This window comes from Trichomonas vaginalis, chromosome VI, assembly GCF_026262505.1.
Source record: "Trichomonas vaginalis G3 chromosome VI, whole genome shotgun sequence".
Taxonomy (NCBI): Eukaryota; Parabasalia; order Trichomonadida; family Trichomonadidae; genus Trichomonas; species Trichomonas vaginalis.
In genome coordinates this window covers 16,380,043-16,405,976 of record NC_067208.1, presented here as the reverse complement: position 1 = coordinate 16,405,976, position 25,934 = coordinate 16,380,043, and the positions used below count along the sequence as shown (strand labels likewise).

The window sequence follows — 25,934 nt, the reverse complement described above, 5'->3', positions numbered from 1 at the left end:
CATTAACTATCAGTTATATGATTTTTCGGATGTGAAATCTCTCATCCCTAAAAAACAAAAAAAAGTGGCATACAATCGACGATACAAACGGATTTGTTACAGATATAATTGTTCTGATCAGAAATGTTATTAGAAAGCTGTTTTATTGATCATAATGCTCATATATCAATACTTATTTTTGAGAAGTTTACGTATTATGACAAATTTTGCCACTCTATGAATGTTTTTTCTACTCAGCCTGGAACATACTCTATTACAGGAAATTGCATTTACTCTGTGTTTCAATTCAATATCTCGCTCATAAATGTTCAAATTAATATCAAAAATTCAAAGATTCCAAGCTACTGTTTTTATAAATGCTCAAAATTGAAAAGTGTTGAGATTCAGAGTAATATCAATATCATTGGGAAGTGTGCTTTTTTAAATTGCAGTAATCTGGAATCGATTTCATTTAAAGAAGGTCTGAAATCAATCAGAGAAAGATGTTTTTATGGTTGTACAAATTTATCTGTTGTAACAATACCAAATTCTACTGAATTAATTGGTGAATCTGCATTTCCCCAAGAAACTATTTTTAATTATCATGGAAATTATTTTTATACGCTCATTTATATATATTTAAGAAATGATACAGTCCGAGAAATTCAACCTGATAAAATGATTCTCACAACAAATGCAGAAATATCATTTATTCATACTGAAGGAGAAGAAAAAATTTATGTCGCTGATGAAAAAAATAATTTAAAAAAAGTAAATCTCCCAAATTTTATAACAACTATTGAATCTGGTGCTTTCAGGTATAATAATAACATTAAATCGATTACTCTTTCAGAGTCTCTTACCACAATTGAATCTTTTGCATTTCAATATTGTAATGAAATTACCAAAGTTGAAATTCCTAACAAAGTTAAATACATCGGATATCAATCTTTTGCTAGAATGGAAAATTTACAAGAAGTTATTATTGGTAATGGTCTAACAACTATTGGTATTTATGCATTTGAATTTTGTGAAAAGCTCTCTAAAGTCACTCTAGGTGAATCAGTTGAAATAATTGAAGTTGGAGCTTTTCGTGGGATTGCGATTGAAACCATTGTTATTCCATCTTCTGTTAAGATTATTGGAAATGATGCAGTCTCGGCTTGTAAAAAATTGAAAACAGTCATTTTAGGAGAAAATGTTGAAGAAATCGATGAATTTGCTTTTTCGAAATGTATATCTCTGAATTCAATAACAATTCCGAATAAAGTACAACATATAAGTGTAACTGCATTTCCATCAAATACTAGAATCATCTTTGAAAATCCATTAAGTTCTTTAGCAGTTCTTTATACATATAGGTCAGGAGATTCTATCAAGGAAATTCTTCCAAATAAAATTGTATTAAATGATGGCAGTATTATTAATCATGATGGAAGTATCGATCGCATTGGAGAATATGATTTTGAAGAAAAAAACAATCTAATAAAAGTTCATTTTCCATCTTCTCTTAAATATATTTCTGTAAGAGGATTTCTTAAATGTTATAACTTAAAAGAAGTAATATTTGAAAGTTCTGATGTCATATATGATCCTGGAGACAGCTTTTTATATTGCCCAGTAACAATTAAATATAATAATGTTGGAAATATAATCTTACCATATCAATATGCAAATTCGAATGAAACTGGTGAAATCACAACATCTTTCAAACTTTCGCCATATTCATTTTATAGATCGAAGTTCACATCTATTACAATTGAGCAAAGACTCAAATCAATTCCGAAAAATTGTTTTGGCTTTTGCCTCAATTTAACAAGAATTAATCTTCCTGACTCAATTGAAACAATCGGCGAAATGGCATTTTGTTATTGCATCAATCTAAAATCAATTTTAATTCCTAATTCTGTTAAAAGTATTGGAGAAAATGCATTTGGTGGATGTTTTTCAATCAAATCACTTAAAATTCCTCCATCTGTCGAAAATACAGATCGGATTATTAATTCTCGGTTTGACGATTACTGTGGTGAATATGATATTGATTGTAAGTACAAATTAGAAGAAATTGCAGGTTTTATTCCAATTGCTTATAATTATAGTAAAACATTTCCAAACATAAAATCAATTAAATTCTGGGATAATTCAATCATTAGTTATTATGCATTAACAGAATTCAATTTCAGCAAAATCATTTTTGGCAAAAAATGTACAATATCAAATGATTATTTTTCTATTGAAGAACTTAAATATCATCCATCAATTGAAATTGTTGATAAATCTGACTTAAAAAATGACTTCAATGTTGAAGGCGAAATGTTTATTTTTATTATGAAACGTGGTTTATCAGTTAATGTTTCTTACGCGTACCAACTTGATACATACTGCACAATTCCTGTAAAAAAAGAAAATTATTCTTCCAATCTAGAAAGAAGTATCTCGAAAATAAACAAAACTATGACAATTTTCGATGGAAAGATAATTCGTCTAATGAGAAGACGACATTAACTGATCAATTTTCCCAAAGTATTGCTTCAAAAAAACACCTTAAAGTTCAGAATAATTTTGGCGCGGTTTAATTTTAACGACATTTTTTAACGCGATACGAGCGTAAGTTCATAGAATGTGTTTTGAGGGAAACTATAAAAATCCAAAATAGAGGTAAGTGCGCCATTATTACCTGCGAAGTTACATGGAATAAATCGAAGAGTAAGTACAAGATGATCTTGCATCTTTCCAAGTAAATGAAATTTATTAAAATTAAGATGATAATATTCATTTATAGTATGTGTATGATGTGTTTTCAAAATTTCTTCAAATAAAATGCAATGATAATTTTTGAATAATTTTTTCTTGTGTATATTTCATTTTTTATTAGTGAAAATATCATTACATCAATAAGGAAAGCACAATCCAAATTCATATTAGTTAAATTAATCTACGACCAAAAGCCCGCCAAATTTGAATTAAACCTCCAATTTAAAATTTTCAAGTCTACGGAACCATCCTTGGATCATAGTAATCATTCATTACAAAATGGAATCTTTTGGTATTGTGCGGGCGATACCATAGATTTCTTTTTATTGATAATGCTATTGAACAAGCTCATTCCGTGGATTTTCATTTAGAACTTTGTTTCATGAGTTTCTGGAACAAGATAACATCTGAAACCTTTTGTGCGGGCAAAAGAAGGGATGTTTGTTGATTGAAAAATGCTCATTTAAAAGAAGTTCTGAAAAGAAATTTGGAGATGATTTGTGGGTTGTGTAAGGTGTAGGTGTTGTGATATATTTGGAATGGAATGATCCTTACCTAAGTCATTGACTCATCCTTACCTCAGTCATAGACTCATCCTTACCTCAGTCATTGACTCATCCTTACCTCAGACAACAACTTATCCTTACCTCAGTCATTGACTCATCCTTACCTCAGACAACAACTCATCCTTACCTCAGTCATTGACTCATCCTTACCTCAGTCATTGACTTATCCTTACCTCAGTCATAGACTCATCCTTACCTCAGTCATTGACTTATCCTTACCTCAGTCATAGACTCATCCTTACCTCAGTCATAGACTCATCCTTACCTCAGACAACAACTCATCCTTACCTCAGTCATTGACTCATCCTTACCTCAGTCATTGACTTATCCTTACCTCAGTCATAGACTCATCCTTACCTCAGACAAAAAGTCATCCTTACCTCAGTCATAGACTCATCCTTACCTCAGACAACAACTTATCCTTACCTCAGTCATTGACTTATCCTTACCTCAGACAAAAAGTCATCCTTACCTCAGACAACAACTTATCCTTACCTCAGTCATAGACTCATCCTTACCTCAGACAACAACTCATCCTTACCTCAGACAACAACTTATCCTTACCTCAGTCATTGACTCATCCTTACCTCAGTCATTGACTTATCCTTACCTCAGTCATTGACTCATCCTTACCTCAGTCATAGACTCATCCTTACCTCAGTCATTGACTCATCCTTACCTCAGACAACAACTTATCCTTACCTCAGTCATTGACTCATCCTTACCTCAGACAAAAAGTCATCCTTACCTCAGACAACAACTTATCCTTACCTCAGACAACAACTTATCCTTACCTCAGACAACAACTTATCCTTACCTCAGACAAAAAGTCATCCTTACCTCAGACAACAACTCATCCTTACCTCAGACAACAACTTATCCTTACCTCAGTCATTGACTCATCCTTACCTCAGTCATAGACTCATCCTTACCTCAGACAACAACTTATCCTTACCTCAGTCATTGACTCATCCTTACCTCAGTCATTGACTTATCCTTACCTCAGTCATAGACTCATCCTTACCTCAGTCATTGACTCATCCTTACCTCAGACAAAAATTCATCCTTACCTCAGACAACAACTCATCCTTACCTCAGTCATTGACTCATCCTTACCTCAGTCATTGGCTTATCCTTACCTCAGTTATTGACTCATCATTACATCAGTCATTGACTCATCCTTATCTCAGTCATTGACTTATCCTTACCTCAGTCATTGACTCATCATTACATCAGTTATTGACTCATCCTTACCTCAGTCATAGACTCATCCTTACCTCAGTCATTGACTTATCCTTACCTCAGTCATAGACTCATCCTTACCTCAGTCATTGACTTATCCTTATCTCAGTCATTGACTCATCCTTACCTCAGACAAAAATTCATCCTTACCTCAGACAAAAAGTCATCCTTACCTCAGTCATTGACTCATCCTTACCTCAGACAAAAATTCATCCTTACCTCAGTCATTGACTCATCCTTACCTCAGTCATAGACTCATCCTTACCTCAGACAAAAAGTCATCCTTACCTCAGTTATTGACTCATCCTTACCTCAGACAACAACTCATCCTTACCTCAGTTATTGACTCATCCTTACCTCAGTCATTGACTCATCCTTACCTCAGACAAAAATTCATCCTTACCTCAGTCATTGACTCATCCTTACCTCAGTCATAGACTCATCCTTACCTCAGACAAAAATTCATCCTTACCTCAGTCATTGACTCATCCTTACCTCAGTCATTGACTCATCCTTACCTCAGACAAATAGTCATCCTTACCTCAGTCATTGACTCATCCTAACTCTTGCAATAACATATATTTACTTCAATGTATGTGAAATTTTCTCCCTAACTTATCAAATATCTCTCAATTACTCAATTATTCTTTCTTAATTTAACTCCTTACCAGAACTTTACATTTAAATTCAAAATGATTTTATTATATTAAATTTTCAAAACCATATTTTAGTTCAATACTATTATAGATATAACTTTGTCAATAATGAATATTTTCGCGATTTGGCAACGAAATATGAATCTCTGGCCGGTGTAGATTCAGAATCACTGGACAAGTATTCATTGAGTTATCAAAGATTTTATTCGTGTTGGATGTCAAAGAGAGACTGAGTGTTGGATGTCAAAAAGAGACTGAGTGTTGGATGTCAAAGAGAGAGACTGAGGTAAGGATGAGTTGTTATCTGAGGTAAGGATGAGTCTATGACTGAGGTAAGGATGAGTTGTTGTCTGAGGTAAGGATGAGTCTATGACTGAGGTAAGGATGAGTTGTTGTCTGAGGTAAGGATGAGTCAATGACTGAGGTAAGGATGAGTCTATGACTGAGGTAAGGATGAGTCAATAACTGAGGTAAGGATGAGTCAATAACTGAGGTAAGGATGAGTCAATGACTGAGGTAAGGATGAGTCAATGACTGAGGTAAGGATGAGTTGTTGTCTGAGGTAAGGATGAGTCAATGACTGAGGTAAGGATGAGTCTATGACTGAGGTAAGGATGAGTCAATGACTGAGGTAAGGATGAATTTTTGTGTGAGGTAAGGATGAGTCAATGACTGAGGTAAGGATGAGTCTATGACTGAGGTAAGGATGACTATTTGTCTGAGGTAAGGATGAGTCAATGACTGAGGTAAGGATGAGTCAATGACTGAGGTAAGGATGAGTCTATGACTGAGGTAAGGATGAATTTTTGTCTGAGTTAAGGATGAGTCAATGACTGAGGTAAGGATGACTTTTTGTCTGAGTTAAGGATGAGTCAATGACTGAGGTAAGGATAAGTCAATGACTGAGGTAAGGATGAGTTGTTGTCTGAGGTAAAGATGACTTGTTGTCTCAGCTAAGGATGAGTTGTTGTATGAGGTAAGGATGATTTATTCTCTTCACTACCTATTACTGACGGGTCCATGGTAGTATTCATTTTATTTTTATCGTTTTATTTTCCTTCAATTTCAACTCTAAGCATCAACTATCACACAATAGTTCCTCTACCTTACACCCAACCAATCCCATATTGAATCTTAACTTTTCCTCCTGATATTGATAAAATAAATTTCAATTGTTCGTTTCCAGATCTTGTTAAAGAAAAAAAATTCACTCCTCTTAGATACAAAGAGAACTACTCTATCTAAATTTTTCAAAAAAATACATTTTCTTATTTTACATATTAAAAAGTACCAATTTTTATTTCAAAATTTGAAATTTATGATTTTTTTGGAAAACTTTTCGATTTTCTGACACGGTAGATGCTTTTTATTTTATACACTATGCCTAAAATTAATTTTTCAAACTAAAAAAATCCTAATTAGATAATTTTTCAAATATTTAATCAGTTAAATTGAATATTATTAAACTATGTTATTATTTAAATAATTTCCATCTTTTGTAATGCATCAGCACATTACCTGAAAACTTTTTAATCATTCTAGAACAAACCAACATCGTATAATCCCATCATAGCTAATCATCCATTACAATTCTGCCTATTCAAGAGCTCGTGGTGAATTTCCTAAGTTCATTCCCATTCAAAATAAAGATATTCAACAAATTTCTTCCAAAAGAACTTCGTAAACTAACTAACAAGAATAACATCTTCCATTATTTTCAACATAAATACATTTTCAAAGAATAAAAAGTTCTTTAATGATTTTTTATTTGGTGAGAAATCTTGCAACATTATTCTTTCATACTCAACTTCAATACAACAACTAACATATGATAGTTGGAAAAAATCACATAATAGAGCAGGTAAGTATTGTGAAGCTGAACTTTTATTTATCTGGTGTGATATGACCAAGCGAGGGACTCAGACTGCTGTATCTGTGGAGCAACATGACCAAGCGAGGGACTCAGACTGCTGTATCTGTGGAGCAACATGACCAAGCGAGGGACTCAGACTGCTGTATCTGTGGAGCAACATGACCAAGCGAGGGACTCAGACTGCTGTATCTGTGGAGCAACATGACAAGGTGATTCAGTTTGCATTGATTGATAGTTCAATATCAGACCAATACTTCTCTTCCATGTTGCGGGCATGGCGAGGCATTTTCAAGATTGGTACCGAAATTGGCTACTATCCCTAAATGCAACAATCATAAATGACACTTTTATCAAAAAACGTGTTTAATTCAAATTTGGCGGGCTTTTGGTCGTAGATTAATTTAACTAATATGAATTTGGATTGTGCTTTCCTTATTGATGTAATGATATTTTCACTAATAAAAAATGAAATATACACAAGAAAAAATTATTCAAAAATTATCATTGCATTTTATTTGAAGAAATTTTGAAAACACATCATACACATACTATAAATGAATATTATCATCTTAATTTTAATAAATTTCATTTACTTGGAAAGATGCAAGATCATCTTGTACTTACTCTTCGATTTATTCCATGTAACTTCGCAGGTAATAATGGCGCACTTACCTCTATTTTGGATTTTTATAGTTTCCCTCAAAACACATTCTATGAACTTACGCTCGTATCGCGTTAAAAAATGTCGTTAAAATTGCCCACACGCCGAATAATTTTTATAATTCAGGTAATGATTATCTAATTATTTTTTAACTTATAATGATTGAATTGTTCATCCTAAATTGTGTAATGCATTTGATATTACAAAAAAAAAGAAATTTAAAATTGCATTCATTATTCGAATTCAGATAAAGATATTGCAACAAAAAGCTTATACGTTATCTTATTAATAACTTCCAAAGTTATGAATTCAATGCATTCAATCTCTGCAATTACTGAAAAACAATGATTTGATTTTATGCATCACGAATATCGATGATAAAGATCAATAGAAACATCCTCAGCTCTATATGATAATGAAGTAAGACATTATAAAAATTTTTTGAATAAAGAAATCACTAGAATGATAAAAATGTACTTTATGCTTTTATACATAGTTTATTCCAGCATTTCCTAAATCTATTAATATTTGTATGTATTGTCCTGGAAATTTTATTACCGAAATTCTTACTGATAGTAATGTATTAGCTAATGGAACAGCTATTCCTCATGATGGTAGTATCGAATATATTAGTAATAATGACTTTTATGCCTGTGACAATCTAGCAACTGTTCATTTTACAAGATCACTTAAATGCATAGAAAATGATGGGTTTATTAATTGCCCTAAATTAAAAGAAGTGATATTTCATAACGCAGATATAAATTTCAGTATGGAAAGTTTTCAATATTGTCCAAATTTCCAAATTCGGTATTTAAATTCCCAAAATGTATTAATCCTTTATCAATTTATTAACTCAGAGCATTCTGGAGAATATTTAATGAATTCTTTCTATTTGTTCAAAATTCACATCTATAATTATTAGATCAAGAATTAAAGTAATACCAGATTATTGTTTCTCCTCTTGTCAAAATCTATTAACATAAATACTTCCAGATACAATTGAAACAATAGGAATGTATGCATTTGCATATTGCCCCAATCTTACTTCTTTATCAATTCCTAAATCTGTTAAAAAGATTGGTATAAGCGCGTTCATTAATTGTAATAGTCTTAAGTCTATCAGCATTCCATCTTCAGCAGAAATTCCCGAAATTTTATTAACAAATTACGGTGATGCGTGGCAAGGAAATAATCAATATAAATTAGAAGAGATAGAAAATTTTATTCCATATTCTTACGGTAGTTCATTTCCATATTTAAAATCGATTAAATTTAATGATTATTTATTTCATGGTTTCAATTTCACCAAAATCAGCTTTGAAAAAAAATTAACTCTTGATTATACTTATTATTATGAAAAAGAAGTTGGAAAATTGTATTCCAAATTTAAAATCAATAAATTTGAGGATAATTCTGTTATTTGATACTCTACATTTTTATAATAAGATTAGATCGATATTTAATGAATTCTCTGATAATTCATATGTAAAAAATGACTACTAGATTGAAGGAAATATGTTCTTTATTTCACAATTTCAAAAAGCATAAAAGGAGTTAATATATTTAAATGTATCTTTCATACTTTATAAATGTCTGTTAATTCAAATATTAGGAAATCTTTCCATTTTTTAACCCTAAAATATTTATACTATTGTACATGCTCAATGAGAATAAAAGAGTCAAATACCTAGGGTAATGTAGAAATGCAATATGAGTTTTGCAATTCTGTGAAGACATAATAGTTTAATGATTGATTCGAATCTACTGGGTGCTCTTCTTTGGATATTTAATTATATAGGGTGTCCAAAGGTGCGTTTAGCACAGCGCTCTATATGAGACTATTAAAGGAGATATATGCTGATTATAAATATATAATAAAAAATATGAATATATGTATATGATGAGTATGTTGTATTTTGGCGCCATGCCGGGATATAAAATAAATTTTGAGACAAGAGGCGGTTTCGCGGGAAATTTTGGCGGGATTTTTTTCATTTTTTTAATGAATCATAAAGAAAACATCCTCGTTCTTGCAAAAAAATGCAAAGACTGTAAAAAAATCTACGAGACATTGGTAAAATGCTTCGGTATGGATGCTCCTAGCTATTCCACTGTAACGTATCATGTTAGGATGTATCACTTCATGAACAAAAAGGCGCCCATCATAAAAATTGACAAAAAATCGCCGGATCAAAGAAAAATCAAAGCAATTCTTCAAGCGCTAGATGAAGACCCAAGAGCATCACTCAGAAGGATAGAGGAGATGACAAAGATACCACGTACAACAGTCAGTTATTATCTGCACAATTATTTGAACTACAAACTAGCGTATACACGTTGGGTTCCGCACAACCTTAATTCAGTTCAAAAAAAATCTAGAGTCCAATCTTCGAAAGAGCTCCTCTCTATATTGCGTGCGTATCAATCCAAGAAGTTTCGCTTTTTAGTAACAGGGGACGAGTCTTGGTTTCAATATGCAACAGAAGCCAAAATCATGTGGATCCCAAAGGATGAAAATCCGCAAACATTCCCGAAGAAAAAAATTGACACACCAATGATGATGTTGTCGGTTTTTTGGGGCGTGAATGGCATCATCGCAATTGATATTCTTCAAAAACCTAATATGATGAATGCTCAGTATCTAATTGACAATGTTCTTACTCAAATTATCAATTCTGATGAGTTTGAGAAATCCAAACAACAAAAACAAAAGTTTGCAATTCATTTTGATAATTCAAGAGTTCACAAAAGTCATAAGGTACTGAATTACTTGGTGGAAAACAATGTCAAAGTTGTTCCAACCCCAATTTATTCACCTGATATTGCACCCTCTGACTTTTATTTATTCGGCACGCTAAAAAAGAGAGCTGAAGGACGCGAATTCGCGAGTCCAGATGATCTTGAAAATTTTGTAAGAGAGCAATTTGAGCAATTTTCTCATGATGATTTAAAGCGTGTCTTTCAAGCCTGGATCGATCGCTGCGAACGCGTGATTGAATCCAATGGTGATTATATTTAAATAAACTTTATATATATGTAACTTGTTTATTTCTATTCGCAGTATTCAGGTTTGTGCTAAACACACCTTTGGACACCCTATATAACTAATCTTCTGGAACGAAAATTTGTAATTTCTCGACTGTCTTTGGAAGAGCGATCTCCTGTATTATCAATTTGAAATTGATTCATCTGTACAGTTCTATTTTGCCATGAATCTGAGAATTTAATTAGAAATTTAACTTTTTTCCGAGATAAATGGTAAGGTAACTCTCAATATTGTCCACTTTGAGTTTTTTATCACCCTAAATCTGATATACAAACTCAATTATGTCGTTCATGGTTATTATTATATTGTTCTGACATGTTCTTATAGTATCATCATTTCAATAACAAAAATATTAACTTTTTATCATGGAAAATTAGGATATAAAGCATAAGTGTCAAAAAAAATTGAGAGAATGTCAGAAAGAGGTAAGTGAACCCTAAGGGCTCATTACTTTAGTTTACAATAGTTGTACTTTTTCTCTATGATAGATTTGATATTTTTGTGAATAAACGTAAATATAGCATACATTGATCATACTCTATCTTTTCATTGTTTCAAAATCTAAAAAAGATCTCTAGATGAAGACTCAGTGTGTAAATAACGTACACTTTTGTAAACTAAGGCGGAGACCCTTTAAAAGATTGTCAATTCCTTTTTGATGGAAAGGAAATGAACTTATTAAGTTAGTGAATTAAGCCTTGAATTAACTCGATTAGCATCTTCGTGATCACCTTATTTGGAGATTTCAATTTGAAATTAAATAATCGGAAATTGAAGAGACCGACTGCTTGAAAAAAAAAACTTTTGTTGATGAAACAAAGTGAATGTCTTATACATTGGCCCTGGATCGTATTGTATTACTGGGAATTGCATTTACCCGATGTTTCAATTCAATGTATCTCTAATAAATGTTGAAATTAAAAGTTCTTATTCAAAGATTCCCAGCTTTTGTTTCTATAATTATGAAAATTTAGAAAGTGTTTTAAAACAATATGCTTTTTACAAGTGCACTAAATTAAAATCTTTTACTTTTCCCGATGGACTAAAATCAATTGAAGACTGTAGTTTTAGTGAATGCGCTAGTCTATCAACTGTTTCATTACCGAATTCTGTTGAACAAATTAGTGGATTTCCTGAAAATACAGTTTTCAATTATGATGGAAATAACTTTTATCCACTCGTTTATATGTTTTTAGGAAATGATACAGTCAGAGAAATTCAACCTGATAAAATAATTCTGACGACAAACAAAGAAATGTCATTTGTTCATACAGGAGAGGAAGGTAATATTTTTGCAGAAAAGAAAAATAGCTTGCAAGTTTTAAATTTTCCAAGTTTTGTAACAAAAATAGTTAATTATGCTTTTCGAAGCGCTCATATCTATTACCTCACTTTCCCAGAATCTCTTTTATACATAGGAGATTGTGCATTTCAGGGTTGCACTGATATTGAAAAAGTAATAATTCCTGATTCAGTCACTTGTATTAGCATTTGGGGATTTTATCGAATGGAAAATTTAAAAGAGGTGATAATAGGTGAAAATGTGAAATATCTTGGTGCTGGAACATTTCAAAGTTGTATAAGACTTTCAAAAATTGTTAATAAAGCATCAATTGAAGAACTAAGATCAAATGTTTTTAGTGGATGTGCTATAGAATCTTTTGAAATTACTTCATCAGTGAAATCTATTGCAAGGAATGCATTTTCATATTGCACAAATTTAAAAAGTATCACAATAGGAGAAAATGTTGAATTTATTGGAGAACATGCTTTTTCTGAATGTATATCTCTGAATGCAGTAACAATCCCAGGAAATATAATTTATGTGGATATATCTGCATTTCCATCAAATACTAGAATCACTTTTGAAAATCCATTAAGGTCCATAGCAGTTATTTATAAATATAGATCTGGAGATTCTATCAAAGAAATTCTTCCAAATAAAATTATTTTAAATGATGGAAGTAATATTGATCATGATGGAAGTATTGATCGCGTAGAACGAAATGAATTTGAATACAAAAACAGTCTAATAAAAGTTCATTTTCCACCATCTCTTAAATATATTTATGGAAGCGGATTTCATGATTGTCCTAACTTAAAAGAAGTGATATTTGAAAGTGCTGATGTTAGATATGATCCTAGAGACAGTTTTTTAAATTGTCCAGTAACAATTAAATATAATAATGTTGGAAATATAATCCTTCCATATCAATATGCTGATTCGAATCAAACTGGTGAAATCACAACATCTTTCAAACTTTCGCCATATTCATTCCATAGTTCGAAATTCACATCTATTACAATTGAACAAGGACTCAAATCAATTCCAGATTATTGTTTTGGCTTTTGCCTCAATTTAACAAGAATTAACCTTCCAGACTCAATTGAAACTATCGGCGCAAATGCATTTTGTTTTTGCCTCAATCGAAACTACAGATAGAATTATCGAAGTTAGAGATGATGAAGGTTATTATTGCTATCAATATGGCATTAATAATGAATACAAATTAGAAGAGATTGAAGGTTTTATTCCTTATGCTTATGCGCCTATTGAAACATTTTCATGCATGAAATCAATTAAATTCGGAGACAATTCAACTATTAAATATGATACAATAATACAATTCAATTTCAGCAAAATCATTTTTGGAAAAAAAATATTACAATAGATACTGATTACATTTCCCTTGAAGGACATATTGAAATAATTGATAATTCTGGATTGAAAAATAATTTCAATATTGAAGACAACATGTTTTATTATATTATGAAACGTGGTTTTTCAGTTAATGTTTCTTCCACATACCAATTAAATACTTACTGCACAATTCCTATAAAAAAGGAAATTCGATTCATTACCATTTTTAAAAATGCCAAAAGAATCAACATTATTATTTTCTGTCCATTTCTAAAAACGCCGAAATATATTTAAAAATAAAAAAATTTTATTAAATGTCTTAAACTGCCTTTCCGTGTCTCTGGTTAGCACGGTCACTCTGAACTTGAGAAACGATTGCAGCAAAGTCATCCATTGTCTGGTCGACACTGTCTGTTTCTTCTGCGAGTTGTTCTGTTTCTTTCGCTGTTCGTTCTTCGAGTCTGAACAAGTAGAACAGTGTTGTTGCTGCTGCTGACTGAAGAGCTGGTTCTCCGAATCTGTAAGCATTGAGTAAAACATCCAAAATATCCTTTGCTGATGACTTCCAAAGTGATGGTTTGAGGAGAGCCAATCTCTGGAGTGACTGGCAAGCAACAACTTGGTGTTCGGCATCACTTGACTCGATGATGTTGATGATGAATGGCAACATCTCAGCCAAACGTGATGGATTAGAGATAATAACTGAAATAACTAACTTAGGGATGACCAACTTCAAGTCGTAGTTATCCTCTGCTTCGATGATTGGTAATATCTCGACTGTCTTTGGAAGAGCGATATCCTGGATTTCCTTCCTTCCTGACTTAAGAAGTTCTGCGAGGATGATGACTGTTGTCTGCATCGAGAAGGCAGATTGTGTTGAAATGATCTCTGGATTAGAGATACTTTCAACCAATATCTGTGTTGATGAAGATAACAATGTTGCACCAACAGCTGATGCTGCAATTTCTCTCATTGCTAACTTAGAATGTGACATGTGTGGAATCAAGTGCTGAAGAACTTCTTTGCTCTCTGGATCTGACAATTTGATCTTTGAAACTGTCCTGACAACAGAATTCAACAATGTTGCTGATGCATTTGCACCTTGCAACTTAAGGACTTGCAAGAAAAGTCTGACGACTAATGCTGGTGTAGAAACACGTTCTGCGAAACTGCAGAGTGCTTCTGCTGTTGCCTGATGGAATTTCATGTTGGTGCTGATGCGGAACATCCTGAGATATGCTGTTGGTAATGAGTTGACGAGCATTTGTCTCTCGCTTGGTGCCTTTTCGAACAATGCGCGTGAACCACTCAGAAGCATCTCCAATGTCTTCTCTGATGATGTCAACTGGATGTTTCTGACGCAAAGAGCCAACAACTTCCTGATTGATGACGGTGGCTGTGCCAACTGTGGAACAATGATTGAAAGCAAGTGTGATGCGTTGTCAACTGCTTCTTCCTGTGTGGAAATAAGAGCTTTCTCAATGATAGGACACAAAGCATCAAATGCCTCTGGATAATTGAATGCTCTTACTTTAGTTACAGAGCAGATTGAGTCGAAGTCCTGGCAGATGTTCTTGACTAAATCACTGATTGATTCCAATGCAATTCTGTCGCCGGCTGTTTTAACTGCAACAACTGCGGCATTCATGATTTCGTCAAGTGGATCATCGAACAAATAAAGAGCGGCACGAATGATGTGGTGGACATTCTCTGTGTATGATGTTCCTTCTCTGTCAAGAACATATCCGCCGATGATGATTGATGCCTGTCTGTTCTGTGGCTGTTGTGATCTCATGTTCTCAACCAATCTGTTTCTGAGTTCTGTCAACTGATCGATTGAGAATGCTTCGACGCACTTCTTGGCAATGCCTAATGCGGACTCGCCTTCTTCTGGACATGGTGGATGTGCTGATGTTGAAATCAATCTGTCGCAGAGAGAAGTGATGATAGTGGAAAGTGCTGGACCTGCTGTGGAAACAATCTTGTATGCAATGCGTGGTCTGTCTGAATCCAATGGTCTCTGGAACATCTGGTAAATCAACTGGGCGATAGAATGATGTCCCAAAATTCCCAACAAACCACTAAGAGCGGAAATGTCATCATTAGATTGTGCTCTTGCATAGACATATTTGACAAGTTCCGATGAAACTTGTTTAGCACCTTCTTCACCAAGAGAGTTCCTCATTTGAACGAATGTTTCAATGGCTTCGTTCCTCAAGAAATCATATTTGGATGATAAGAAAGGTGCCAATTGTAAACAAGCTCTCAATTTGTAATCTTGTGACATTTGTTCATCCAAAGCGTGAATAGCTATCAATGCACCGTGTTGGACATCGATATCTTCAACTAATAACAGCTGGTCGATCTTATCCAAGCACATGTTCAAGAACCTTGTCTTTGTCTTTCGGACACCTTCTGCCATTGCTGATGCACCAACTGTTCTAACGACTTCGAATTCACTTGACAAGAATGAAACGATTCTGTCGATGAGGCAGTTCAAGTCTTGTCTGAGGAATTCACCTGTGTTTGGAATGATCTGGCGCCAGACACCTTGTGCTTCTGTGTTGACTGTCAAAACTGGATCGTTTGACAAAATGAAAAGTGTCATCAATGTTGGATACAAAATTTCTGGTTTGAGTGTTTCTGACAATCTGTCAAGGAGTTCACCGATCTGTCTGATACCTTTATCATCAGCTTCTGTTGTACCTGTGCATGCCAAGACGAATGCCTTCATGAAGTTGACAGCGCACAATCTGTTTCTCCAGTTTTCCTTCAATGCGCATGAGAAGTATGGATTCAAAATCAAGTCTGGATGTGACAAAGCGAATGTCTTCGCAATCAATGTCGCTGATCTCAAACCGACTGTTCTGATTGCATCGTTTGAATCAGCGCATGCTTCAAGAACAGCATCGACTGTGATATCGTAGCAAGACTGGAAATCTTCTGCACCGAAGAAATGTGATAAGAAACCAAGTAATGAGACATAGCACTCTCTGACATTGATGTCTTTCTCGTTACGTGCTTTGTCAACGAAATCAAGAAGTTGGTTGTTGAGTTCCTCAGTACCTCTTGTCTTAATCAATGAAGCAATTGACATTGCGTAACCTTGTCTCTCAGCAAATGATGTCTTCTTGATCATATCCGATAATAATCTGTTCATTGACTCTGTCATGACTTCAGGTGGTAATGCGACAATGACAGACGAAAGAGAACTTGATGCCAAAGCTCTGACACTTGGAGATGCATCAGCAATGGCGCCAAACAATGGATCAATGAGATCATCCTTAACTGCATCTAATGTGCCTTTAACGGAGATGGTTGGCAAATAGCCGATGATCTTAATAGCAGAGGATTTGGTATTCACATTTGTTGACTTGCAGCCAAAAGTGACAATTGGAACGATAAGAGAAAGGCTGGCGGAGTTAAGAAGTGAAGTCAAATTAAGATGAGAAATTTTTTCGATTGCGATATCGAGTTTTGATGAATTTGACAAAGCATCGATAAGGTAAGGGAATAAGTCAGAGATAGCCTCGTTAGTGATCAATCCCTGGAGGAGATCCATAGCTTCTTTAGCTGTTTCTTTGACATCGGAATTTGCAGATCTCATTGCTTTAGAAAGTGAAGAAACAATATTTGGAATGAATTTCTGGACATTCTTTGTTCCACCCTTGATAACTGATGAAACCAAAAGAATGGCTGCATGCTGTACACGCCATGAATCATCATTCTCGACATTTTCAAGTGCATATGGTAAAACTCTTTCTCCACATGCCTTTGTCAGATTTTTGACAATGGATTGAGAAGCTTTGTCTGCAGCATTTCTGACATCAGAATTGTTGTCACCGTACAAAGCCAAGAGAACAGGTAAAATACGTGGCAAACTCATTTCAACCATGCTCTTGAACATGAATGACAAACCGCCGAAAATAGAAGCGCACAAAACTCTCAAGTTTGCATCTTTTTCTTTAGACAAACTGTCAGTGTAATCGAAAACATTTCTTGACTTGAGGGAAGAAATACCTTGTGCGTTCAAAAGAGCGGCGTAAGTATAAGCCAAACCAAAGATTCTATCGATACCTTTGAGGTTTTCTGTTTCTTTCTGGAAATTGTTGAAGAAATTATCAATGAACTGTGTATTCTTCTTAGCGAGTTGAGAAATTGTCTTTGCGCACATTTCTCTGACATCTTCATCAGGAGATCTGATGTTGTACTTGATCAAAGATGTCATTAACTCTTCAGATAACTGTGGCTGTGTCTGAACAACTTTCAAACACAATTCGATCAATGCCAATCTCAATCTGTTGTTTTCCAAGTTAGAAACAGGAGGAAGATTCAAGATATTGAAGAATTTCTGGTAGATTGATACTTTGTGTTCATCATCAAATGTATCAATGTAATAGTTGCAGAGGGACATTATGTTTTCTCTCACAGCAGGAACGATATCTTTCAATGCTGTTGTAGTAATGAAAGAAATAGCTTCTTGTGTCAATGGTTTGAGTTCATTGAAACCGTAAGCAATTGCTGATCTTATCTGCTCTTGCTGTGGTATCATGAATGACTCAACTTCCTCAGTGTTCTTGATATACAAGTCAATCAAATATTTGACACAAACATCAACGTTTTCTGCCATTAAAATGACAAAACTGACACCGATATCTCTTATCAAATTTTCATCTTTGACTTGTAAATTGAAGATTTCGGCGTAGCACTGCATTATTTCCTTGTCTGTTGGTCTCTGTGGTTCTAATCTTTCTATCAAGTCAACGGCGACAGGATTCGATGCAGCCTGTGTATAAACTTGGCAATACAACTTTGGTGAGAAATCTTCTTTGCAAATGTTTGAATTTGCGATGCATTCCAAAGCGCATTTTCTGATTTGTTCATTAGGGAATAGTATTTCCTGGAAACACTGTGGAATACTTGTAACTTCTGCATTCTTTGCCAAAGTGACAGCGAAATTGTAAACGCAATCTTTGACATTGGCGTGATCTAAATAATAAGGTAACAATGTCTCTACATCTGATTCAGATGTGATTGCGTTGATATCGCACATGTATTCGCATAAGTCTTTGTTACTCAAAAATTGAGGAAGTCTGTTTGAAATTACATGTAACAGAGTATCAGTCAATTTTGAAGGAATTAACATTTTGAGTCTGAAATCATCGAGGTCTTCATCTTCAGAGATGATGATAGACAAAATTGTCTTTGGTGTAGCCCTGAAAGCATCAATCCTGTTAAAAGCAGCAACAAACAAATCATCAACTTCCTGTGTAAATATTTCTGATTTTCTTATCTCCAAAAATTGTGGAGTAAATGAAGTAAGAGAAGAAGTTATCTTTGGTGCTCTTAAGAAGTGTGATTTGAGAAGAGCAATGGCGGATTTGATAGGAATAACTTTGCTGTTTCTAAGTTCTTCTTTAAGTTCTTTTTGTTTTTCTGTCACTTTTGCGGTTTCTTTGTCAAATTTCTTTCTTAATTGTGGCAAATTTGTTTTTCCTGTTGGATGAGCAATTTCATCTTTCATTGCCTTGTATGATTCTGCTGATGGATGGTCAGCATCTATTGGTTCCTTGCAAAGAAGGAGATGTTCATCTTCAGCTGAAATTGGCTCTTCAATGTAATTTCTAATTGCGGTTTGTACCAATGAAAATTGTTCTTTCGACAAACCAATGAATTCCAATGCTGGCTGTGCGAGTTGTGGTCTCTTTGAGAGATAAGACACAAGTAATTGTGAATCAGAAGAAGTAGCTAATCTAGGTGCAACTAAAACAAGTTTTCTATCAGTGATAAATTCCTTGTTTTTAGTTACATATGATGTAAATGTCAAAAGAACTTTGTCATTGATAGATAAGTTGTCAATCAAACCGACAATGAATGGGAAAACAAATTTTGGTTCAACTTCTGAAAGTGTCTGTGTGTAAAGCTGTGATGCAATGGAATATAATTCGACAGCTTGTTCAATTGAACCTGATCTGAGCAAAACTTCGAACTTCTGGGTCTGGAACTTGGATGGCTGACTGAGTAATGACTTCTCATCATCGGAAAGAGCTTGGTTCTTGCGGAGAATGAGTCTGGCTGCTGGCATTGGTGCTACCGAGAAATTATTGTGAGCGTACTCGATGGCTGATGGGGAGTTAGTGTTGAGTAATGCTTCGAGGATGGTTGGGAATGTGGCTTCTGTGGCTGGAAGTGATGTTAAGAAGGATACAGAATTATCAGCTGATGATTGAAGGGAAAGGATGGCTTCTACTGCGATCTCTGACTGCTTTTCGCCTTTGATGTATGCGAATATCTTGTCAAGAGTCTCTGTTTTGGCCTTGGAAAGGTTGATATACTGTAATAAGGTGCAGAGAGCCTTGCGCTGGTCGTATCCTGTTGTCTTTGTGATGAATGTGATAACGGTGTTGGCAATTTGGTCTTGATCGAAGGCTGGAGCGGAAATCTTGAAATTCTTCATGAAATTAGCGCGTTCTTCGGCTTTTCCACTGGCAACGTTGTTGACAATGAAGTAAATGATGGATTTTTCATCAGTAGAAAGGTCGAATTTTGGTAATGATTTGACCACAATTGGAATGAATTGAGCTCCGCCACGAAGAAGCTGACGGTTGTAACGAGCGATGACTACTTTGTTGTAGATTTCACGTGGGATCTTCTTACTCACTGTCTTTGCATAGATATAACTTGGATCGTAGATATTTGTGACTTTTGTGAATGCTTCTGCAAAGGCTTCTGCGAGTTTCTTGAGAAGAGCTTGGTCTTCAACTTTGATGAACTTCAATAACGCAAAGGCTGAGAGATGTGTTGAATTTACGATTTCTTCCGCTTTAACCACTTTAGCGGCGAGCTTTGCAGCGTAGTTAAACTGATACTGACGATGCTTGCTATCGATAAATTGGAGGCATTTGAGAATAACTTGAACGTATTTTCTATCAAATTCACCAAAAATGGAGAAAATGTGGATGTAGTGAACTGCTGGCTCTACAAGGAAGTTTCCCTTAAGTTGCTGTGTTGCGTATTCAGCAAGCTTTGGGATTTCCTCAGGATTTGTCTTGACATAGTCAGATAAAGCCTTAGAAATGCCTTCTCTCTTAATAACAGATGTTTCGTGATGAATATAATGGAAAATGGTTGATGTTGCTCCTTCTAAAGAGCGAATTGCATCCATTCTATATTCACCTATGAAAAAAAAATTGGCAAAACCAGATTCTATCGTCAATTGGCCATCAAACAAAATTTTAGTAATTTCATGAGGATTTATTGATATAATTTGAATATACACATAAATGGCTTTTCATTTATTTCAATGAAATGTCGATCTTACAAAAAAATCGAATTCAAAATTACAAAAAAATTCAATTCAGAGACCAAAATCCTTTCTGTAGCTAAATATTTCATGAGTATTCGAGTGTGCATAGCTTTAATATCAATAAAACATGATTTTTATTTTCTAAAAAAAAATTCAAAATTCCAAAAATATTTTTGAAAAATTAATTTTTTTCCTATTATTTTAATAAAATCGAGAAATTTTGAAAATAAAAATATCTTTTATTTTAAATATACGATATAAATAAACTATAAATCAGCTATTTCTAAGATTTATTTAATTAACCTTAAACGTTTGAATTCAAAACTTTCTCCGTTATGAGTGAAATTAGCTCAACACTCGGAGACACACAAGATTTTGTAGCAATTGATTTCGGCGGCAATAGAATTAAAGCATATTACGTTAAAGATGGAAAAGGTTCAATGATTTCAGATACATCAAGTAATAAATCTTTTCCAACAGTAATATCATTTCTTGACAAAATAAGGAGTTGGGGATTCACTGCTCATCTAACTGATAAATCAACGATTATCGAAAGAGAAAAAGATTTTCTGTTTACAAAATTTGAATCAAAACTCAAATCTCAGAAATTCTTAATCGACCCAATTACAGATAACGAAGGAAAAGTCGCTTTTGAAGTTAATTTTGGTGATAAAAAGAAAATTATTCATCCAATCGCTCTCTTAGGTTATTTGATAAATGAAATATGCTGTATGTCACCAGATTCTACTGTTACAGATATTGTAATGGTTATTCCATATTGGTATACAGAAGAACAAAAAATTGCGATCAAAACTGCAGCTTCTATATACGACAAAAGCGTTTTTATGATATCAAATACACAAGGACAAGTCTATGACTACATTATACGTCAAACACAGCATTCTACTCCACCTCATGTCGCTGCTTTTATTGATTTTGGCTATACAAATTTCGTTTGCTCAACATACAATATACAGCCGAAGTCAATAAGGCTACTTTCACGCGATAAACTAGATATTGGTGGCCGTGATATTACGTTTGCTCTTTGCGATTACATTTTAGGAAGAATTCAAAAAGAAATTAAAACACCAGAAGTCCAAGATACAGTAAAACTTATTAAATTGAACAATCAGGCAGCAGATAGTATGGCATTTAGAAATGCTGTCAAGAATTTGAAAGAAAATTTATCATCATCTCATCAAATCGTATTCAATCCACTTGGCGTATCAACTGGAAGCAAAATATCCTTGAAAGTAGATCGTTCAGAGCTGGAAAAGCTTCCAATAATTCAAGATCTTAAAACAAAAATCAATACTCTCATTAAAAACGTCAGACAAGGAATAGCTGGCAAAGGAAAACTCAATGCAATATACCTACAAGGTGGATCTTCCAAGATTCCAATTATTAAAAAAGTTGTTGCAACAAGTTTCGGAGTTGAAGAATCAAAAGTTACAATATCAAGACCAGATGAATGTTTCGCAGAAGGTGCTGCATTCTATCATGCGAAGAAGCGTCAGCATCCTAAACAGAGGGAACATTTCAAAATTAATGATGATTTAGTTACTAAATTAAAGAACCAAGAAGAAGAACTAAACCAAATAGCCGAAAATGAGCTAAAAGCTAAAATATAATACGTCTAGTTTAGTAAAATATTCTGTTTGTTATAAATTAAATCAAATTTGAAGCATTTTCTTTTTGTGCTATTTCTCAAAGTTCTAAACCATGATAATTACCAAATCATTCACATTTTATTTGAAAAGATTATTTATATTTATTTCATAAAATTCATGAAATGAATTAATCGTCCAAGTCCCAGTAGTATATTGGTTAGAATAGATCCTTGACACGGATCAGAGGCCAGTTCGATTCTGGCCTGGGACATTTTTTTCTTTTATTAATTTTTTTGACAAATGCTCAAAAATCATCTATCATACGTCATAATCAACTTCGACAGGACACGAATAATCGATCTCTCCCTTGATGATAATGTCATAGTTTAGTTATTTTGAGAATATATGCCTTAGATATCATAGATTCTTAATATATATTCCATGAATCTATGATTATTCATTTAATATCTTTCAAAGAATCGATGGTATATGTCTTTTTCTTCATTCAAAGAATCAATCGATTCAGAATGATTGGCAAAAACTTATCATTGTGGTTTCGAATTCCACTCTATTGATTATGATAGATGATTTTTGAGCATTTGTCAAAAAAATTAATAAAAGAAAAAAATGTCCCAGGCCAGAATCGAACTGGCCTCTGATCCGTGTCAAGGATCTATTCTAACCAATATACTACTGGGACTTGGACGATTAATTCATTTCATGAATTTTATGAAATAAATATAAATAATCTTTTCAAATAAAATGTGAATGATTTGGTAATTATCATGGTTTAGAACTTATTAATCAATATTACAAATCGTTTTCCTTGCTTTTAAATAGTTATTATGAACCAAGTCCAGATGTTCAAATTCTTTAATCTCAATATCGATTGAAATCCGAAAATCAACAATATTTGGCATTATTACATGTCACTTTTCATATAAACAAATTGACAAGAAAATTTTAAAAAACCAAAAAGCTCATTATTTTGATACCTCATGAGAAATAAACAAAAATCTACTCCATTGAAATGGAGAGGTGAACAGAAAAAATGTTAAAATCAAGAACTTTACAAATTTATCAAAAATCAAGCAGACATGTTCAATTTTTATGTCAGAAGATTTTTGTGGCCGTCACAATAAAAATCTAATGAGTATAGATGAGGATATCAAGGAAGGGCGTTATTTTCCACGCCAGCAAGAGCAAGAGATATTGATATCTTCCATTGAGAAGTACTTTAGTTACCCTGAAAGGTCAGAACAACGCACTCAAATCGTTCAAAACATCACTCATGAGCTTCAGAAGATCAGCAATCGATGGAATAACAGATCCGTTAGGTTATGGTTTAACAATAACAAGAAAACATTCCTTAAACCAGAGCCTACAGTTACATTTGCACCTCCTATTTCCGAAACGTCACCTATGCTCAGTGTAGCGCCAATCAGTTCACAGTTTGTGCCTCCCAAGAAGAGAATAATACCTCCACGCTCATCAAGTGTCGCTCAGTTCGCACCAACTTTCCCTCCTCCTTCTCCTCATCCTTTTTCCTACCAAACTACGCCTCCTATCTCGACAATCATACTCGCACCGAAAGGAACAATACAAGAGCAGAAGGATCTTGAAGTAGATCTCACTGCAATTCTCGCACAAAGCTTAAATAATAATTTTCTCACAAATGTTATGCCAATTGAGCAATTACATCCTATAATAGCTCAGCAATCGATGCCTGAAGGTTTTGCAACAAATACATTTGGCCATCAACCATTAATTCGCGTATACAATGAAAAATCTATCGAAAACTTTGCAATGCTCGAAAATGGAGTTGCCAATGCAAACGGAATGCCAGCTATAGTGTACTTTGATACAGAAAATCAACAACATATACTGAAATACAACAATCAAACGATAAATCTCAATATTCATAACTCTATTACTTCATTTTATTACAACAAACTTAATAACACGTTCTACTTAGCAGCAGGAAAGCATGTTCATCGTATAAATCAAGAAAATAATTTAGAACCATTAATTTCAACGACACCACTATATCTTTCCTCATGCATTACATCATATAAAGACCAAACAATACTTTGCTCGAGGAGAAATATCTCTATTTACAATGATCAAAGCGTAAATCCGATATTTTCTTTAAATACAAACCTTCCAAGCGTCAATTCCGCTACAGAAGCTGCAGACAGTCTTTGTATTGCATCGAAGAACCACCATTCCATTCACGTTCTCGACGTAGCCCAGAATAAGTTAGTTTCTGTTTTAATTGACCACGCAGCATCAGTTACATGCCTCAACAAGGTCGGAAACAACCTCCTCGTCAGCGGTTCGGCCGATTCGACCGCCAGAATCTGGGATGTAAGGCAGAGACAGCAATTATCCCAAATAATGAGACACATTGGCTCATTAACTTTTGTAAACAACGATAGCGGTGAAGATAACGTAATTCTTACGGGCGGAGAAGATGGCACTGTAAAAGGATGGGATATCAGAATGGATAAGTGCATTTTCGACGTTCCTTGCGGTACAGGAATACCTATAGATGCTTCCATCGAACAGAATTCGAAGGAATTGGTCGTAATTACCCAACAAAAGTCTCAAACAACAGCATCTGGCTTCAAAAACCCTTCTTCAAGCGATCCACAGAGAAGTGTTGCTAATCTTGAGCCTAACTTATGCATAAGATTCGCTACAAAACAGTAATTGTTATTTTTGAATATAATTTTTTTGATTATATTTTTGTATTTCTTTTATTGTAATAAAATCGGTGTACTATATTATTATTTTGTATAAATCATCCATTTTTTTCTAAAATTCAAACAAAATTTCCAATAAAATTTATTTTATTTCAATCTTAAAACAACAGAATCTATTTGAAATAGAAGTATAGCTCCTTTATATTCATTTTCATTAACTTAGAATTGCTTATTGTTGAATGAATACAAAAAAAATTGTTATTATGCGTTAAAAGTTATGAAAGCACTTCTTTTAGACGGAAATATAAAAAAGATACACTCAATTCTTTCAGAATTTAACGTAATTCATCAAAAGTTTTCTGATATTTAATATTGTACTTAATTTTGCTGAAATTTAAAGAAGATTTAATATGTAAATAGATAACATTTCAAAATTTAACAATTCTAATTGATAAGAAAAGAAATTAACAATATAAAAATTTTCATAGAAAAATATGAAATTATTTGGCTTCTTCTTCAGGAGCATTTTCCTCTGTAGGTTGTTCTTCTTTCTGTTCTTCGTCTGATTTTTCACTTCTGTGAGTGCTAATCGCTGCTGATTCTTCTGTTGAAGTTGAGTGACTTTTCTGTTGGGCACAACGCATTAAATATCTTGCAAGGAAGAATGACGGATTTATTTCAGGAACTTCTTCTCCATCTTTAATTTTCTTTTCTCTTTCTTCAACAGCTGTTAAAAGTTCGTCTAATCCAGTTGTAAGAATCGGGAAAACCTTTTCTTCTAAGTAAACACGAACATCTGGGCGTTGCTGTGGCTGTGTTGAACTAGATGTTGTTTCCATAACGTTCTGGATGATAAAAGTGCTCGAAAAGTGACACTTAAAAATCAATTTTT

General features: G+C 33.8%; 7 protein-coding genes and 2 non-coding genes across 9 annotated transcripts, besides 2 other annotated features; 6 read left to right on the top strand and 3 right to left on the bottom strand.

The window, feature by feature from the left end:
* Window positions 1-222: 222 nt before the first annotated feature.
* Window positions 223-2,822, top strand: TVAGG3_0876380 (antigen BSP-related family; the record flags this gene model as incomplete). Its single annotated transcript, XM_001321536.1, has 1 exon — window positions 658-2,484. The coding sequence occupies one exon, from the start codon at window positions 658-660 to the stop codon at window positions 2,482-2,484; it is 1,827 nt and encodes a 608-aa protein (XP_001321571.1).
* Window positions 2,823-9,529: 6,707 nt separating this feature from the next.
* Window positions 9,530-10,833: a mobile genetic element.
* On the top strand, window positions 9,626-10,753 carry TVAGG3_0876370 (Mariner transposase; the record flags this gene model as incomplete). Its single annotated transcript, XM_051250251.1, has 1 exon — window positions 9,626-10,753. One exon carries the CDS (start codon window positions 9,626-9,628, stop codon window positions 10,751-10,753), a length of 1,128 nt encoding a protein of 375 aa, XP_051085726.1.
* A 355-nt stretch (window positions 10,834-11,188) lies between the features above and the next one.
* Window positions 11,189-11,218: a mobile genetic element.
* Window positions 11,219-11,660: 442 nt separating this feature from the next.
* On the top strand, window positions 11,661-13,223 carry TVAGG3_0876340 (surface antigen family; the record flags this gene model as incomplete). The annotated part of the gene is made up of 1 exon (XM_001321537.1): window positions 11,661-13,223. One exon carries the CDS (start codon window positions 11,661-11,663, stop codon window positions 13,221-13,223), a length of 1,563 nt encoding a protein of 520 aa, XP_001321572.1.
* A 477-nt stretch (window positions 13,224-13,700) lies between these two features.
* Window positions 13,701-20,642, bottom strand: TVAGG3_0876330 (EIF-2-alpha kinase activator GCN1 family; the record flags this gene model as incomplete). The annotated part of the gene is made up of 1 exon (XM_001321538.2): window positions 13,741-20,586. The coding sequence occupies one exon, from the start codon at window positions 20,584-20,586 to the stop codon at window positions 13,741-13,743; it is 6,846 nt and encodes a 2,281-aa protein (XP_001321573.1).
* A 406-nt stretch (window positions 20,643-21,048) lies between these two features.
* On the top strand, window positions 21,049-22,396 carry TVAGG3_0876320 (ATP binding; the record flags this gene model as incomplete). Its single annotated transcript, XM_001321539.1, has 1 exon — window positions 21,063-22,358. The coding sequence occupies one exon, from the start codon at window positions 21,063-21,065 to the stop codon at window positions 22,356-22,358; it is 1,296 nt and encodes a 431-aa protein (XP_001321574.1).
* Window positions 22,397-22,536: 140 nt separating this feature from the next.
* On the top strand, window positions 22,537-22,608 carry TVAGG3_0876310. Its single transcript has one exon. It is a non-coding gene; the product is annotated as a tRNA-Val (tRNA).
* Window positions 22,609-22,965: 357 nt separating this feature from the next.
* TVAGG3_0876300 lies at window positions 22,966-23,037 on the bottom strand. Its single transcript has one exon. It is a non-coding gene; the product is annotated as a tRNA-Val (tRNA).
* A 412-nt stretch (window positions 23,038-23,449) lies between these two features.
* On the top strand, window positions 23,450-25,116 carry TVAGG3_0876290 (SCF-dependent proteasomal ubiquitin-dependent protein catabolic process; the record flags this gene model as incomplete). Its single annotated transcript, XM_001321540.1, has 1 exon — window positions 23,487-25,049. One exon carries the CDS (start codon window positions 23,487-23,489, stop codon window positions 25,047-25,049), a length of 1,563 nt encoding a protein of 520 aa, XP_001321575.1.
* Window positions 25,117-25,463: 347 nt separating this feature from the next.
* Window positions 25,464-25,885, bottom strand: TVAGG3_0876280 (EF-hand calcium-binding domain-containing protein 5 family; the record flags this gene model as incomplete). The annotated part of the gene is made up of 1 exon (XM_001321541.1): window positions 25,543-25,881. One exon carries the CDS (start codon window positions 25,879-25,881, stop codon window positions 25,543-25,545), a length of 339 nt encoding a protein of 112 aa, XP_001321576.1.
* Window positions 25,886-25,934: the final 49 nt, after the last annotated feature.